At 38.1% G+C, this 18,189-nt stretch overlaps 1 protein-coding gene across 3 annotated transcripts; it reads right to left on the bottom strand.

Annotated features, from left to right (window-relative positions):
- Positions 1-587: 587 nt before the first annotated feature.
- Positions 588-18,061, bottom strand: LOC106131437 (chromatin-remodeling ATPase INO80). 3 transcript variants are annotated; one of them, XM_060950025.1, is made up of 28 exons: positions 17,802-18,061; positions 17,411-17,659; positions 15,454-15,659; positions 14,893-15,096; positions 14,212-14,306; positions 13,937-14,132; positions 13,474-13,611; positions 12,807-13,003; positions 11,983-12,202; positions 11,172-11,351; positions 10,587-10,842; positions 10,059-10,205; positions 9,643-9,783; positions 9,172-9,293; positions 8,582-8,865; positions 7,983-8,227; positions 7,325-7,428; positions 6,872-7,024; positions 6,242-6,401; positions 5,907-6,034; positions 5,307-5,396; positions 5,009-5,086; positions 4,304-4,565; positions 3,648-3,721; positions 3,264-3,384; positions 2,717-2,869; positions 2,046-2,241; positions 588-1,493 (listed from the first exon to the last, which is right to left on the bottom strand). In XM_060950025.1, the coding sequence occupies exons 2-27, from the start codon at positions 17,646-17,648 to the stop codon at positions 2,057-2,059; spliced, it is 4,377 nt and encodes a 1,458-aa protein (XP_060806008.1). In that variant the 5' UTR covers positions 17,649-17,659; positions 17,802-18,061; the 3' UTR covers positions 588-1,493; positions 2,046-2,056. The 3 variants fall into 3 exon arrangements, with proteins under 3 accessions (XP_060806008.1, XP_060806007.1, XP_060806009.1); XM_060950024.1 differs by having other exon boundaries at positions 17,860-18,060; XM_060950026.1 differs by having other exon boundaries at positions 14,893-15,093; positions 17,860-18,060.
- Between the last annotated feature and the right edge of the window lie 128 nt (positions 18,062-18,189).

Raw genomic sequence — 18,189 nt, 5'->3', positions numbered from 1 at the left:
GTACATTTATTAATGCTTCGAAGACTTATATGAAAAGTAAGTAGTATAGTAAGTAAGTATACTTGTGTATTCACGTTATTGTGTTCTCTAATTTTATTGTCAAGAGGTGACCCCGTCGTACAAAATTACTAGAGAGCTTATTTAAATATACTCACATTCCACGTTATTTTAACATTTCAATTAGTTTTCGAGTAGGAAAGTAATTTTATTAATAAATCATTAAACATTTGGAATTACTGTTATTTAGTCAGGAAGGAAAATTTTAATAACAAATTCTTGCCGCGAACTTAAACCTCGCAAACACATTACATATTTCAACTCAAACTACTTAACCGATTTTAATGACCGGAACTTAAAAATTCTTTTGACATAGTTCATACATTTAAATTTTCATCAAAATCAGACCTAAGGTTCGAGAGTTACCGCGTTACAAACGTATGTTTGTAATAACGTATGTATATACAAAAATGTATTTTCGCCCAAAGTTGATTGGTAGACATCAATCGCTTCGCTCGCTCGGTGAAAAATCAAAAAATCACATTAGGTATTTAACTCATCAATTTATTTACATTGACTTACATTTATGTTGTTCTTGGAAACAATATGAGGTAATTATTAGTATTACAATTCACAAATTAAATATTTTGTTAAAAATATCTCTACTTCACAACCACAAAATAGTTGGAATTATAACTATATTTTTTTGACACTGGTGATAGGCTTCCTCACATGGATGTAAGCCGTCTGTCTATTGACATAATGCTAAAATATATAACAATAGATAAACAAAATAAAACATCACCGAACGTCCATCAAAACAAACAAAAACAATAATAATTTACATATCTTTAATTTAACTTGATTTTATATGCAATAGAGGAAATATAAACCAAATGATTTCATTGATGTGATAATATGTATTAACATACATACATATAATCACGCTTATATCCCTTGCGGGGCAAAGGAGAGCCAACAGTGTTAAAAGACTGAAAAGGCCACGTTCAGCTATATAGAAAAATTTTGAGAATTCTTTATGGTCTTGCCAACAACAATCACATACCAATGTTTCTCGAGAAGTATGCTTTCAGTAGATAAATAAATATTTATGTCAATATATGAATAAAATCAAGATTCTCTTTAAAAACATCGCATGCCATATATAATTGCACAAATTTCTTAAAATTTGACCCAATTATGTACAAGAAATTATTTCTCCTTATCGTTAATTCTAATCATTAGTTCTAGTTTCATTGGTGTACATAAATATAGTATAAATGAGAAATAAAATTCAATACTATTATAATAAATATGTATATTTATTACGTTGTATACATTTTTAATCCATTTCATCACCACTTCATTATCTACATAATTATGACTACATTTGTAAAACTAGTTCAAATGAAACATATTTACATATACACAATTTGTTGTAATTGCACTAGAGGTGGGTTTGGTCTGTAAACCTGTCCGTACATCACTCTTGTGACCTGAAACAAGTAACAAGAATAATATGTTAGGTGTCAAGCTACATTTACGAAAGCGCGCCTACAGCCTCTTATTAAAAAACACATTGACAAGGCATAATAATAATGTCTATCTGACCGCACGGAACTTTTATTCCAGTGGTCAGCATGTGGTTACACGTTAGCGTTCCAGGTTCGATTCTTAACTACTTGCAGTTTTCTTTTGGTTCTAGGAAAAAAATCTTGTGCTATTTATAACAGTTAACAAAAAACACCTAACCAATACCTATAACACCTTACATAATTGTCACGATTTGAGCTTAATGGCGGATTTTTGATTATTAAGTGGTCGTGGACAAGCAAGAGTGTGGGAAAGTGTAACAATATCGTATTTAATGACTTTTGATGTTGTCCCAAAGTCCGCGAGAAAGGGCGAAGTATAGCACCCGCAGCTATTACTCGACTAACACAAAGTATAATTCTATGACTAGAACTGTATAAACTCGACCCTGGCAAGAATAAACTGATGCAGAAGTTTGAATGCCAAAACAAAGAAAAGAAAAAAGGTGTAGTCACCGCATCGGATGCTATGGGGGCGGCGCCAGCGGCACCAGCAGCGGCTCGCGCGGGCGGCGCGGGCGGCGGGGCGGGCCGCGGGGCGCGCCGGCGCGCAGGCGCGGCCGCCCGGGCCCGCGCCGCCCGCGCAGCCCCGCCGCCGGGCCCGGCGGGGAGATGCTCTCCAGCGGCGCGTCCGACTCGAGGAGGGCGGCGCCTGGAATGTTCACGGTTAATAGGTTATTGGAGAAATGTATTCGTTTGTTCAGGGGAGGTATTTGATGAAAATTCAAAAAAACGAATACACCACCCTTAATGCAATGAAATGGCAACAACGGTTATAAAATGTGTACCAATCAACTTTTCAATAAATTTTGAAATTTTTTTTTAATAACTTTTGTAAAAAGAGAATCGTCTCCAATCGATATACTCCTCTAGAAATAGAATATATCTTTAAAACCTTCTCTTAAGAGCAACAAACACTTTCTTAAAATCCACATTAAAACCGATGCAGAATAACACAAACATACAGGTCAAACTGAGAGCCACCTTTTGTTTTGAAGGCAATTATAAAGAGTGTACTAGTAGTGTCCATGAACAGGGAGAAAAGGAGTAGTATCGCAAAAGCTGCAACCAACCGCACAGATAATCCACGACCACTCCGTAAGGAGTGTACTAAGAGAGTTATATACCTTGTGCGACGGCCTGCGCGTCGGGCGGCGCGGGCGCGGGCGCGGGGTCCCGGCGCGCCAGCTGCCGCGAGCCGCGCGGCCGCCCGCGCCGCGCGCCCCTCGCCGCCCGCGACACGCCCCACGCGTTGTGCGTCCGCACTGGCGGCGAGTATGCTGGAAATGTTACAATATTATTATCTAATTATTTTAGGGAAAACCTTATATATGTATGTAGATTTTAGTACAAAAAAACTTCGGCCACTTTCGTAATATGATGTTTTTTGTTCCTTTAATTTCAAAACAATATTAATTGTGATTAATGTTTTGATAGAAGAATACGTTTGATTCAACAAATAATGCGAAAGTTTGTACTCAAGTTTTTTTATGACTCTTTCACACAAAATCAAATTGACACATTTTGATGTAATTTAAAACACGGTAAGATTAGAATATAACCTGGAATAACATTTATTACGAAACTCACACACGCACAGCTAGCTATTCCGTGAAATTTCAAAAAACATTTCAAAAACAGATTGCGAGAAGGAAAAAATAAAACAAAACTCACGCATAACCAAAGGCGGCGCGTCCACAACCAGTTGTTCTTCGTCATCGACCTGCAGCGGACTGCCGCTCCCGGACCGCGACGGCGACGACCTGCCACGCTTCGGCTCCACTACAGGTGGTTGCTACAAAACAAGAAATAATAAAATAAAATAGTTTTTTTTTCAAACTTGGATACAAGGTATCATTTATTGACGTCACATCACTTAAATCTAATTATAACTACTACCGCTTCCAACGCGCATGTGTGGAAGAAGCGGCGGAACAAACTACGCTGCAGCACATAATACATACATATAATCACGTCTCCATCCTCGGCGAGATAGATAGAGCCAACAGTCTCACAATAACTGATAGGCCACGTTCAGCATTGTACCATATTACTCACCGTTGGAAGAATACCCAGCTTCCTCTTCCGCTCTCTTTCTTCTATCAACTTCTTCTCTTCAGACTTCTGTCGATCTGTAATCAAGATTAGTCAATATAACTGATGAATTATATTTGACGGCTAGATCATATATTTATCATCAACAGAAGTGAAACTACCAGACAGACAAATTTATCAAGTGTGAGTCAGTTTCTCAAGCACTTAGGGTGCCGTAAAATAAAAACTTGTATAGTCAAAACTGTACTGAAAAGAAATTTTATTTTTTTATATACATATATAAAGATCATGTGTAATATGTTTTGAGAAAAAAAGAAGCTAAACAGAAGAAGCCACTGATAAACGGTCTACGTGATGAATTTATATGGTTGGAGTTTCTGTCGTTTTTAGATACAAACATATAATCACGTCTCCATCCCTAGCGGGCTAGACAGAGCCAACCGTCTTGAAAAGACTGATAGGCCACGTACGGCTGTTTGGCTAAATGAAAGAATTGAAATTCAAATAGTGACAGGTTGCTGGCCCATCGGTTAAAAAAATAATCCCAACTTTATAAGCCTATCACTTAGTCGCCTTTAAGGACATCCATGGGAAAAAGGTGAAGCAGTCTCATTCTTTTTTTTGTTTTTTTTAGATACAAAGCCCAAAAAATAGCTTACATTTCAACTCGATCTCCTCATCGTCCAACAGCAAAGACACCACTTCCTTCGGCTTCAGCGTGTCCGGTTTAAAATTCCCACCGCTTATCACCATCCGTTGGATCTCACTCTTCTCTCGGGCCCTTTGCATTATCCTCTCTTCTATAGTGCCCTTGCATATGAGTCTGTACACCGTTACTTGTTTGGTCTGGCCGAGACGATGGGCTCGGTCCATCGCCTGCTGGTCCACTGTCGGGTTCCAGTCCGAGTCATAAAATATCACCTGTGGATGTTGAACAAATTAATAAAATGTGTAATTGGAAAAAACCGCTTGTAGTTTTATTTGTCCCAAATTAATATGTTTTTATGAGATTATAGATCAAACTAGCAACGCAGCTTTACAAGAGTAAGTTTTATACATACAACCCTCCCTTTTCAATCACTCTACCTTTTAAAAGAAACTACATCAGATTATGTTGTTGTTTAAAAGATCTAAGCATACATACATACAGACATAAGACAGACGCGAGAAATTTGCTTTATACTATGTAGTGATGATTGATGTCACAGACAGTTCAAAAACAGAATAAAAACAAACATAAATCCCCCAGAATAGCAAACCAAACCAATTTCCATAAGAAATTGAATTTTAATATTTTCCCACGTTGGGAATCGAACCTAGGAATCCTTCTAGCCTACAAATGGTACAATAAAAATTATACTCACAGTATCCGCGGCAGTCAAGTTAATACCCAACCCGCCGGCGCGTGTGGAGAGAAGAAACACGAATATGTCGGCGCGAGCCTAAAAAATATCAGTTTAATTATTATCACCTTCTTAAGAATCATCATAAAAACAGAGAGAAACATCATCATCAAAATGTGTTTAATCAAATGTGATAACTGTGACAATGAAATCATCAAAAAAAGAAATGTATTTGCAAAACCCTACGGGAATAATGTAGACGAAACATTTAAAGTTTATTTACAGTAGTATATCGCGTAATAAGTTAAACTTATCTCACCTGGAAATCGGCAACCATGTCTCTTCGCGCTGAAATTTTACTGGAGCCGTCTAACCGCATGTACTTATGTTTTCTGTGCCACATATACTCCTAAAACACATAAATTATTGAGATGGATTAAACAAATATATGGAGGCACAGGTTCAAATCCCACCTCGGTCATGTGCCAGTGACTCTTAATCTGAGTTCTCAGTTGTGAGTTATGTACATTAGTTGGAGTGCTAACCGATGCTCTTAAGGTGAGGGAACCTGCACATGCCGGCCGTACCAGCCAGGACCATAGCCAGAAGGAAGGTTGCAACTGCATCCGATTCAGTACAACATACTATACAATGTATATGTATAGTATACATACATACAATCACGTCTATATCCCTTCAGTCCCTTAGACAGATCCAACGGTCTTGAAAGACTGATAGGCCACATTCAACTGTTTGGCTTAATGATAGAATTGAAATTCAAATAGTGACAAGTTGCTAGCCCATCGCCTATAAGAATCCCAAGTTCATAAGCCTATCCCTTAGTCGCCTTTTACATCATCCATACAAAGAGCGTCTTTTAGAAGGCACATAAGATATAATTAACTTATAAAACACATACCTCCAGCAAATCGATCATCTTGGTCATCTGGCTGTAGATAAGTACTCTATGGCCGCGCTCCTTCAGTCTCTTCAGCAGAGAATCTAATACTGTCAGTTTTCCCGCGTCGCTCACCAGTTGGTTTTTATCTTGAAACGATAAAACACTTTATTAGTTGCTTATTTTATTGAGATGCTGATATTGAAAGTAATAAAGATTTATTACTTTATTTGTAAGTATCTCAGCATATAAAACTCTTTGGTAACTGAGGGGTTGAGTATCTAGGGTTAGTTCAATCTTCACGAACTTCCTGTGTCGTGAATACTAAGATTGTCACAACGGACACAGCGACTCACCAGGCACCTGCAGCTCAGCCCAGCCTCGAGGCGGCCTGGCGCCGGCCACCAGCGCCGCCACCAGCTCGGCACCCTCTGCGCACTCGCACTGACAGTGCCTGCGCACGTGGTAGGCGAAACTGCGAGACACGGCGAACGCTTGGCGGGTGTGAGCGATTACCTGTCACAACAATTTGGCTATAAAACGTGATAAAAGTGTAAGAAAAACCATGATTTTCTCATTTTATTGGCATTGTTGGAATTGTTGAGCTTTGGTCATGTCCTCTTTGAAGTTCTGGCAAGAATACCCTAAACCGGCAAGCTTGCATGGAGATTATGATTACCCAACGAAATGGCGGCCATCGGACTAATTAATTAACATGTTAACGCACAAACCAAACTGCTAGGTTTAATCTACTAAGCGACGAATACCTTTTTCTGCTTATCTCTTTCCCTGCAGATTGTAAAAATCAATCAAGGTAAAATATAATAAACTTGGGATTCTTTTTTCAGGCGTTCGGCTAGCAACCTGACAGTATTTGAATCTCAAGTCCTTCATTAAACCATACAGCTGAACGACGTTTTTCAGTCTCTAAGACTATTGGCTCCGTCTACCCCGTTAAGGATAAAGACATGGCTGTATGTATGTACCTTCTGCTGCGCAGTATACAACATAGAGGGCAGCGTTGTGGGCACGCCTTCGTGCACAACCGGCGGTCTTTCCACGTGAACCACCTCGCCGGCATCCGCGGGCACTGGTATCGTGCCGCCGTCTTCTGTCTTTATCTCGCTTAGCATCTCCGTCTGTGTGGGGGAAAGAGATAGGTATAGTTTTACATTGAAGGTAAAGAATAATGCAATTTTAATAGAACTTCATCGTCAGCCATTTAAACAGTTACCATCGCTCTTGTTAGTAGGTATCTCCCGTATAACGATAAAGTTACCTAGTATGTAAGAAAGTTTCAAATCAGCTGTGAAATTTTTTCTGAGTAATTTTTAATATGACCTAAAAAAGAACAAGATTTTCAATGCAACAATAAATATTTATCACATAATAAAGTAGCTAAAACAAATATTTTGACAATATGAAGTGCTCTTACTAACCTGTCCTTCATTTTCTCTCGAGTTTCTTAGTCTAATGGCACGATGTTCTATTGTCTCTGGCATATAATGGACGGTATAATCTGTATGTGTGTAAAAGGGACCACCTGCAAAAAATATATATATAAAATCAATATAGAATTCTTTTGAAGTAAGCAGAACCTTCATAATTTTGTTTCTTGATGTTCTGTGTACATAAATTAGTAATTAAACCTTGAGATGAGATTGTTTTTAACGTTTTCACATCACTCATTTATGACCAAGAACTAAATGTACTTATCTCATAGTCCACATAATCCCAACACTAACCAATGGGATGTCATAATGGTGGACTCTGACAGGGCTGTTGAAGTTTACCTTAACACCTCAATACAAACATTCATAGGCCACATTCAATGATGGAATTGAGACTTAAATAGTAACAGGTTGCTAGCCCATCGCCTAAAAGAAGAATCCCAAGTTTGTAAGCCTATCCCTTAACCGTATTTTACAACATCTATGAGAAAGAGATGGAGTGGTCCTAATCTCTTTTCTATTGGTGCACGGCACGAGAACGTCAGCTTTATACAATACACCCCATACTAATCTAATAAATCTAAAATAAGAAAAAGTTGAAGCGTCCAACAAAGAAAATAGTTAACTTAGTAAAATATAAAATTACCTTCAACCCATATAGGATCCGTGAACAACAGATCTTTCCACATCAAACTATCTTCTCTCCTCTGCTTCAACACATCTCCATCGGGGCATATCAACAGCATATCTTTGCTTCTCACTCTATCATAATACCCTGTAGATATATCCGTCTCGCTCTCCTGTTTCTCCTGTGCTGATGAGTCGTACCACCAATATTGCCTGTGACGTAGTTTCTCATATTTCTCTAAACAGCTATTTACGTGTTGCATTCTGCAATAAAAAAATATGGCGTTAGAAGAAAATTAGTATTTTAAATTGCGGCGTGTTGAGGTTACCTTATGTAATTAAGTAATGCCATAATGTTTAATGTTATTGAAAAAAATCTTAAATAAACTCGACAATACATACCAGTTACTTGAAGTTAGTGGACCCAAGACGGTTGGTTTTAGGACTTTGTGAAAAATGCATTATTTTACGAGAAACATGATGACAAGTGGTGTAAATAAACAATAGGCTTCGACTTCTTATTGAGAAGTTGAATTTAAATTTTCGAAATAAAGGTTAAACCTGAGGCAGGTTAATTTTCTAGACAATTTTAATACATAATAAAATAATGGTACTTACGCGTACAACCATCCACAGAGCATAACTCTGAACACCTCCATAGGCGATACATCCATAAACCGCAGAAAACTGAAGCAGCTACCCTCATTGTCACAAATACTCCTGTGTATTTGTTCAGGCATCAGTACCGATAGTATATTGTATATCAAATGCCTCTTTGAAGGTATAGTTCTGATGAGAATGCAGTCTTCAGCGATGATCTTTGGTATGTGGTAGTCGTCGACTTGCATTGCGAAGGGGGAGCGAACGTCTCGACGCTCGAATAATTCTGGATGATTGCATACCTATGTAAGGTAAGAGTATATTAAATTATTCAAACACATATTTTCATCTATTTATCCCTGTCTTGTTACGTGTGTGCAAAATTAAATCAAAATAGATGTTATATGAATTACCTAAATTTATTTATGACTAGCGGCCCGCTACGGTTTCTCCCGCTGTACATACATAGCCTGTAACACCCGAAGATAATGTATACTTTTTTAACGGTGAAAGTATTTCCAAAACCCTTAGCCAAACAAACAAAGTTACAAACTTTATTACTTTGTAATTTTAGTTTACAAGTGTAAATTAACATTTTAATTGCTTACCTTTCTAAACTGCATGACCAAGTTCATAAGATTTGAAGTGAAGTTCTTGTCCACATTGTGACCAGATTCCGCGCCGACCGAATAGTGTAATAATTCTTCTATTTTGATTTTCTTTTTTAACGCTAAAAAATGAATTCACTCGAGTTAAACTCTTTAAGACTTATATTCCGATATTACGAAACAAGCAATATAAAGGGAAAATAAAGTCAATAAATAATATTATTAATTAGGTTGAGAATACTCTTAACCAACGACTTTGCATGAAGAATGTTATAAATGTGGATAAACCAAAAGAAGTATGCAGAGATCGTGGCAAGTGGAAAGAGGTAGTCTCTGCCTACCCCTCCGGGAACGAGGCGTGATTTTATGTATGTAAGTATGCAGGGATCATGGCAAGTGGAAAGATGTACTCTCTTCCTACCCCTCCGAGAAATAGGCGTGATATACGTTTGTCAATATAGATTATGTTACCTATATATAAAAGTTTCTGCCTGATCGTCAGCGGACAATGTACCATGATTTCTATCTTATCTGATAGTTCGTTTTCAACATCCTTCTTTATTCGTCGCAACATGAACGGCTTCAGGATCATGTGTAGACGGGATAGATGTTCTGTGAACAAAATAATAAAGTTAACAAATACTTTCTAAAAAAAAGTAACAATTGCAAATTGTTAAAGGAAAAGCTAATAAACTTGACATTTTTCTTTTAGGCGATGGGCTAGCAACCTCTCTTTAATTGAACCATCTCTTTAAGCCAATGCCATACAGGCCTTTCAGTTTTTTCAAGACTTTTACTTTATTTACCCCGTAAGGGATAAGGACGTATTCATATAGCATACCACAATGTTGCTCCAGTGTAAATGATCCTTCAACATTTATACTTACTCTCATCAATAGTGCTCTTATTCTCAGCGTGACTTTCGATATCTTTCGAAAACCACTCGTTGAACTCCTCGTGTGAGTCAAACAATGTCGGCATAATAAAGTGAAGCAACGCCCACAGTTCTGCCATACTGTTTTGTATTGGAGTACCTGTAATAAGAAGAAAGAGGGGTCCTGAGGAAAATCGACCTTTGATAGCGCGCTACCGTTGAAGTAATGTTCTATAGAAGTGAATTTGTACCCAATAAGTGAGACCAATGACTTTAAACCATGATCTATTATGGGTTACGTTCCCATTTAAAGGTTGTGGAGGTCATATGAGTGTGGCTTCATGTAAAAACCTGACTCACTTTAGCCAGGATCATGGTGCACTCCTTTCCAGTGGTATTGGAGGATGTGACCAAAACTTAAGCTAGAAGGAAGAACAAGTGACTTATCAGAAAGCAAAAATCGATTTCTTCAGCTAAAGATATGCTAGAACATTGCTAAAAATAATCCTACAGGAATAAAGCTTGAAACCAAGCGACTTACCCGATAACAACAGCCGGTTCCTACAGCTGAAACCAAGCAGCAGCTTCCACCTCATACTGGCTGAACTCTTAATGGCTTGAGCCTCGTCCAGTATCATGTACTGCCACGACACTCGGTTCAGGTACTTGAGGTCGGAGACCACGATCTGGTATGACGTCACCACCACGTGGAAAGCCGCTTGGCGTGTGTGCAAGTCTTTTCGCTCCCAGAATTGACGGAGGATTTTACGCTCGCTGGGACTCCCCCAGTATGGCACCTGAAAATGGATGATAACCGATTCATTGCGGATGACGCCAATGAGCGTCATTGATTAAAAGAAATCAATGACGTTCATTAAAAGATCATTGATTAAAAGAAATCAATGACGTTCATTGGCGTCATCCGCAATGAATCGGATAATTAACTAAATTCTTCCATGTTGCTATGTGTATATGTATAAAAAAAAAATGAGAATCTGCACCCTAAAGAATAGCAATTGAGGTTGCAATTAGGAACATACAAAGATGAGAGAGAGAAAAGAGATGTTTCTCTTCCCTTTCTCATCTTAAAAAATCTAAAACAGGAACAGATCAGTTTCATCCTTACCACTTTGAAATCAGGCACGAACCGCTGCATTTCCTGCTGCCAGTTGTGAAGTGTAGAGGCAGGTGACACCACGAGAAATGGACCCCAAACTCCTAGTCTTTCTGCCACGTGACACAGGAATGCAATGCATTGAACCGTTTTGCCTAAACCCATCTCGTCAGCTAGTATACCGCTGATACCCTGAATCAAGGAATAAAATATAAATAAATGTTCTTGTTCTAGAAAATTTATTAAATCTCACATAGATTGTGTTGGGCCCTAAGTGAGGTTTACTGCTGATAAATTTTACTGTTGACGTTCTTTTAGTTTATTTTTTTTTTGCTATATTATATGTGCCATGTGAATACCCGTGTGGTTTTCGGCACCAATATAAAAAAGAATGGGACCACACCATGGATGTCATAAAAGCCGACTAAGGGCTATCCCTTATGGGCTAGGCTTATGAACTCATGATTCTTCGTATAGGCGATGTGCTTGCAACCTGTCATTATTTGAATCTCGATTCTATCATTAGGCCTAACATTTGAATGTGGCCTGTCAGTCTTTCAAGACTGCTCACAGTCTACCCCGCAAGGTATATAGACGGTGATTATATGAATGAATGATACTAATAAAAAATGGTGGCTGATGTAAATGCACGCTACGCTTAACTTTGTAGCATAATATGAGGTTCGATGGCTATACAACAAACAAGGTGCCCCCATAGAACAAATGAATAGCCACTCTATCAGAATCCTACAGACATAGTCAGGTTTATAATAGCTCTTTGTGGCGTGTATGATCTTTATTTTAAGTGGATAAGGGATTTTACCTGATCATAAAGGTTGGCCAGCCAATTCATGCCCTTCAGTTGGTATCCCTTCAAGGTCCCTCTGAATATCGAGGGTTGATCATAATCCCCCCCTCTCCGTTCAGAGGGTTCGGGTTCCAAGTGTTCGACGCCGGCCGCCGCGTCGAACTGTTGGGTCCTCGCTCTCTCCGTTCGGAACGCTTCGCGGGCGTTACGCGATGCTCGGGCTTTCATTGACTCACTGAAGAAAGAAACTTGACCCATTAGGAAAATTTACTGAAGAATTAAATGAAATAATCAAAAGAAACTGTCTTTGTAGGAGGTGTCTAAAAGATAAAAGCATTAATGACAAAAAACTTAATAATTTCCGAATTTGCATTGTCAATTTTTTTAAGTTTTACTTATGTACGAACTTCATTTATTTTCGATAATTATAAATTAATCGTTTGTTGGAAAATATTTCTTGTGTCATGCATAATTGTAATTTGCTAACGCTGCGAACTGCGATACATTACAATAACATATTTTTTTACATTCAATGTAAAAACAGGACTCCTGAAGTTTTGGTTATTTCGTCGGTAACTATTTCCTCACCTTTTGTACTTGCGTACGTGCCGTACAACTTAAACGCGGTTTTAAGTAAATTAGATATAAACAAGCAGCTATTGTAATAATGATAGCACTATGAGCGATAGGGTAAAAAATAATGGGACCTCATCTTCCCAATGAATGGAAGTGTTGAGTGGGAAAGAGAAATATAAAGAGGGATTGAAAGATTGACAGAGCAGTGCCATCTAGCGCCGTAGCCACATTTCTAAAGACACAAGATCATTATGAAGTCTTACCTATCATACTGATCAATGGAAGCCAATCTGGGATCCCTGTCTTCGTCTAACTGCCTGAGAATCCTGTCGGCTCCGCAGTCGCCATCATCACCAGAGTTCATCTTACGTTGCATGAAATGAGCATATAATTCGGTCTGCGTGATGAGGAAATTGAGTTTGCGACGTTGGCGTTTTGCTTCCATCAGTTCTACGTCCATCTGAAAATAACTTTACTTGTCAACATTTTGAAATTGAAATATATTATATTTATCATGCTATTTGAAGATGCGATTAAAAACTTTGCATTGTCACCATCATCCTGGCGTTTGAACTGGTAGCGGTCTCAAAATGATACTATAATAATAAAAATCCTTGTTCATAGCTTAGAAACAATATAAGTAGGTAAATAAAGAATAGTTGAGGATTTAGTGGCGGTCGAATCGAATCATCGCGCCCGCTACAGTCATATTTTTTATATTCAAAAATCAAAAAATATGACTGTAGCGTAAAACTTCCCTTCCAAATAAATAAAGTGGGCCAAAGAGAAAAGCATACTACCTGTGACTACTTAAATTTTGTGTCTCACTCTGTAGCCTTCAAGTTATTAGGAATGTTCATTCAGCAATATTTATACATATTTTTTGAGTCACAGATATCTGGAAGCGAGAAAGATTAACGAAGATGTTACCTTTCTCTGTTCTTCCGCCTCCCTCTCCATTCTTCTTCTAGTTTCTCTCTCGGCGCGGTCGTATCTCCTCCAATACGCTTGCATTTCTCTGCTGAGACGCTTACAACGCCAAACTGTCTCTTTCATGTTCTTCTGGGACTGAAATATACATTTGATATGAATATCAAGTTTATGCACAGAGAGAGTACAAATAGGTTCACTGGGAACCATACCTCGGCCACCAACGGAGCGCGAGAAAACCCTGAGTTTTTTCATGTATGGAAATTATAAATATAAAATTTTGTTTGCAGATTAGATAAGTTATAAACCCTTATAACTCAACTGCAAACCAAACACTAAAAACACAAGAAATTAAAGCGAGAAGCCATTCTTGAAGTATCAACAAATAGAACAATGATTGAGTCAACTTCATACAATATGTTTCTCACCAGACGTATTTCTATTAAAATCACTCGTTTCTCACCTGCATAGCAACATGCCGCCAATGTTTGCAGCACAGCGTGGCCAACCGTTTCCTCTGTAGCATCACCTCTCTATGGGTAGCTGTTCTAGCTCGTTGTACTTTGCCCAACTCTTTCTTGACTAGTAAAAGCCAATGACGGCGCCGTCGAGCCGTTAGAGCTTCAGGGCTCTTGAGAGTAGATAGTTTCTTACGACCCCTAAAAGAGAAAACATGTCTATAATTGCAAATCTTTATTAATTAGAATTAAGCTGAGTTGGAAAAAAGTATGTACTAACCTAACACTGGTCTTTTCGACAGCTGGTGTAAAATCTTCGCTGTCATTCTCCTGTTTCAAATTACGCAGTTGGTCTTCCCAGTCAACTCCGTCAGGCTGCAAACAAAGACATACATATAGTCGCGTCCATAACCCTTGAGGGGTAGTCTTGAAAAAGACTGAAAGGCAATATTCACTTGTATGGCTTTATGATGGAATTGAGATTTGATTTTGAGATCAGGCTGCAAGATTGGTACAAAATCAGTTATTTATATAATAGTTACAAATCACTCACTAAAGAAAAACAGATGTAATTTGGTTGTGTCTCTCATTTACTTAAAATAAAAATAGGTATTAAATAAAAAAAACTAATTTTTCTATTAAGCTAGACGAGAAACCTGTCATTAATTTGAATTTATTCTAATATTTATATCCATTGGTTGTGTCCAACCTCATGAGCAAAATTTATGCGTGTGTGATTTATTGACTTAACAATTTCAAAATAAAACAGTTATTAAACGCATGATCCATAGTCTCAAAGTGGCTGTCTCAGCAAGCTGACTACGGATCATTGTAACACATATTGAAAAGTCCACACCAAAATAAAGGAAAATTATGAGTGATTAATTTCATATTCACTATAATTATTAATAGTATAATGGAATGCAAAAGTTTATAATGAGTCATGATTTAAACTACTCACATTATCATTATCCTGAGCTTTGTTCTCCCTGCCACGGCCTCTTCTAGCTTTCTGTAGTCCCCTGGTGGAGCCTCGCTCCGAAGGTCGGCCTCGGCGACCTCTAGCGGCGGGGGGCGGGGGCGCCGCCCGGCTGATGCGCCGCTCGGGGTAGCGGTCGATGGTGGAGAGCAGGCCGGCGCCGTAATACATGTAGCGGGAGTTCTGCTAATCATCAGATAGTTCGATGGAAGTCTTAACTATGTATGTACAGTTATCAGCCAGATAAACCATGCTGTGTGGCTAGCACTTAATACAATGACCACTCCATCAATCCAATAAATGAAGTAAAAGGCGACTAAGGGAATATGCATGTGCATCTAGTTCAGCTTTTACTATTAATCAGTTGAACTGGAACTGTTTTTAAAATCGTTTTTTTTAAATCGTTGTCTATGTCTATGATATGTATGTGTATATGTTTACATTCTATATCTGTACCAAACTTAATCAGTTACTTCCGCATTTCTAATATTAGTAGGGTAGGGAGGGATTTATTGTTTTAGACAGCAAAAAAAAAATAATTACCCCAGGGTCCTTATAATACTTCTTAGCATATTTATTATGGTGTCGTCTCTCCCGCAACATCCGCTGAATACGCATCTTTTTAGCTTCAGGACTGTCTTCATCACTGCTGCTCTCGGACCCCGATGATAAAAGGACATCTCTGAGCCATACCCTTTCCTCTCCCACTGATGCTAGATTGTACAGGCGGAGGCGATCACTCTGGCGTTCTGTAAGTAATGCCTGATTATATTTTTCTTTTTTTTTTGCTGATCATACAATCAGTCTGACGAATATGAGCAGATTTGTTGTAGGTAAAATTGACACCAGTTTTCCTTGTGACAATGATGGTATTATTTGTTGTCAAGGTCTTGAATTATGCATCTTGCAAAAACACTAGTTGTATCAGTGACCCTTGTTGCTAGACAGATCCAAAAGTATTGGAAAAACTAAAATACCATATTCAGCTGTAGGGCTTCATGATACAAATGAGATGAGGTGACTAAGGGATAGGCTTATAAACTCGGGATGGGCTAGCAACCTGTCACTATTTAAATCTTTATTCCATCATAAAGCCATAGAACAATTGGATTATCAAAACTAGATGAAAATGAAAATGAAAATGAAAAATATTTTATTTGGAAACAAAAACAAGTACAATTTAAGTAACATAGGATAACGATGACATCTGCAGAAGTTATGAAACTGTGTCGCAGATCTCAACGCCCACCTCCAGAAAACATTTATATAATGTGTTTCCTTAATCTTAGCACCTAATCCATTTATTACAACAAAAAAGAAGGAAAAAAAAAAAGATTTGATATTTAATATATGTATTGGGTGCAAATGTGTTTTGTTAGTGTGTTGTGTGGAAAACGTGTTTGTGTTGGTGTAGGTATAGAGAGGAAGTATGTTAGGCTGTATTGTGATTTGAAACGTCTAGAGGATATTCAATCATGGGAATATTTAACGTAAAAGACTTTCCGTATCATCGTAAGATAGTTGCATGAGCCATTCAGTGCATGTAACCCTGCATTTGTAAGATGTAAGCGGATATATATTAAGTAGTTTATTTATTCTATTATACAAAGTAGAAGTAGCTAATGTAGTAAAAATGTTGAGCAGCTAAGGTAGTACGTCGTATTTCGATTCGGCAGACTTTGTCTGATCTACGCTTATTATGACAGATTGTGGGGTCATAGGCTAGTTGTGAATGTTTATATAGAATAAGTCTGTAGAACGTAAAGCTGTCGAACTGTAAGTACTCTGCATAATGAATACAATTCATTTGTAGGGAAGCGAACTGGATTATTCGTAATTACTTTAAGAAGAGCTCTCTGAGCTCTCTCCAGCCTGAACATGTGGGTTTTCACAGCACTGCCCCAGGCTATAATTCCATACGACAGAATAGACTGAGCAAGGGCATAATAGACAATTTTCATTGTATGGAAATCAGAGATTGACCTGAGTCTTTTAAAGACAAACATGAGCTTTCTGATTCGAGAAGTGACAGAATCAATGTGCAGTTTCCAGTTAATTTCACAATCTATAATTACACCTAGATAGAATAAAAGGAATGTTCTTCAAATTCTCATAGGCTAGTACTCTTGGTTTTAAACCAAGAACAGGTGAAATAACTGTGAGCAACCAAAGTACTTGCTTCATGTCCTGCAGGAATGTGACCAATATAGTGATCTAAGAACAATCTTCTCTCCAGTGTGACTCTGTGCAATAGCGTTGTTAACCATTTTGCAACCATCGAGCAAAATCAATATATATTCTGGAGTGCTGTGATGTCATTAAGAGCACATCTCTTTTGCAAGTTGATTACTTTTCACTATGAAGTTCCCTATGAAGCTGGAATAATTATACCGATTACTTGAGCCTCAGAAGTAAGGACTAACACAGTTGATTGTTAAGCATTATAGAAGATGAAACCTGTTGTAGCGCCAACTGGATGTTATTTTACACATTTACCAACCTTGTTTGTTTGTCACAACTCCATGAATAATTCTATCACCCTTGGACATCTCATTAATGATTGACTTAGTATCTGAATCATCATCACTTTCGCTGCCATCGTCCATCGACAAGATCTTCTCCACCTGGCTCACGAAGGGTCTGATGTCCAGGGCGGTTTCCAGCCTCTGAATATGAACCGGCTTAGCAACTTCATGACGTTTTAGCGAAGTTTTACCCACACCAGACTTTTCGGTCATGATTCCAAATCCTACAAACAAAACAAATGACACTTCGAATACTGAGAAATGAAACACCCAAAGGTCAAATCTCATTCAATTTGCTGCAAAAGGAAACAAAATAGCAACGACTGCAAGAAAACTATGAGCAAATAACAACCATCACACACGAACCGCGAATATTTTGCTAAATATACAGGCTACAGAGAAGATTACCCGAAGTGAAACTCACACAGCTTTTGATATCTTGGACTGATTACTTAACAACGCAAAATTCCATAGCATTCACAAAATGGCGCACGAGAATATTCGACAAATCGCTGTCAATGTCGCCGCCCAAGAGTGCGAGAGGCGCACATTGCTCATTTCGTAGTTGAAATTGAAATTGAAAAAACATGAACCCGCCATGGCTGAAAAGGTTGACAATGACAACTAACCTAACTCTAAACTGTTCCTAGGATTGGTGATAAGAGATAGTTTATTTTAGAGAACCAATCAAATTTAAGAATTTATTTCAAGAAACCAATTATCACCAGTGATTTTTTTTGAGGACGAAAATTGA

This window comes from Amyelois transitella, chromosome 20 (genome assembly GCF_032362555.1).
Source record: "Amyelois transitella isolate CPQ chromosome 20, ilAmyTran1.1, whole genome shotgun sequence".
Taxonomy (NCBI): Eukaryota; Metazoa; Arthropoda; class Insecta; order Lepidoptera; family Pyralidae; genus Amyelois; species Amyelois transitella.
Note: the sequence above shows the minus strand (reverse complement) of the source record. Positions and strands in the feature narration are given on the sequence as shown.

Coding starts and splice junctions, on each gene's coding strand:
- LOC106131437 (XM_060950025.1), bottom strand. CDS start 17,648: ATGACCGAAAAGTCTGGTGTGGGTAAAACTTCGCTAAAACGTCATGAA. Junction 12,203..12,806: donor TCCATTGATCAGTATGATAG/GTAAGACTTCAT, acceptor TTCTTTCTTCAG/TGAGTCAATGAAAGCCCGAG. Junction 9,294..9,642: donor GCAGAAACTTTTATATATAG/GTAACATAATCT, acceptor TTCATTTTTTAG/CGTTAAAAAAGAAAATCAAA.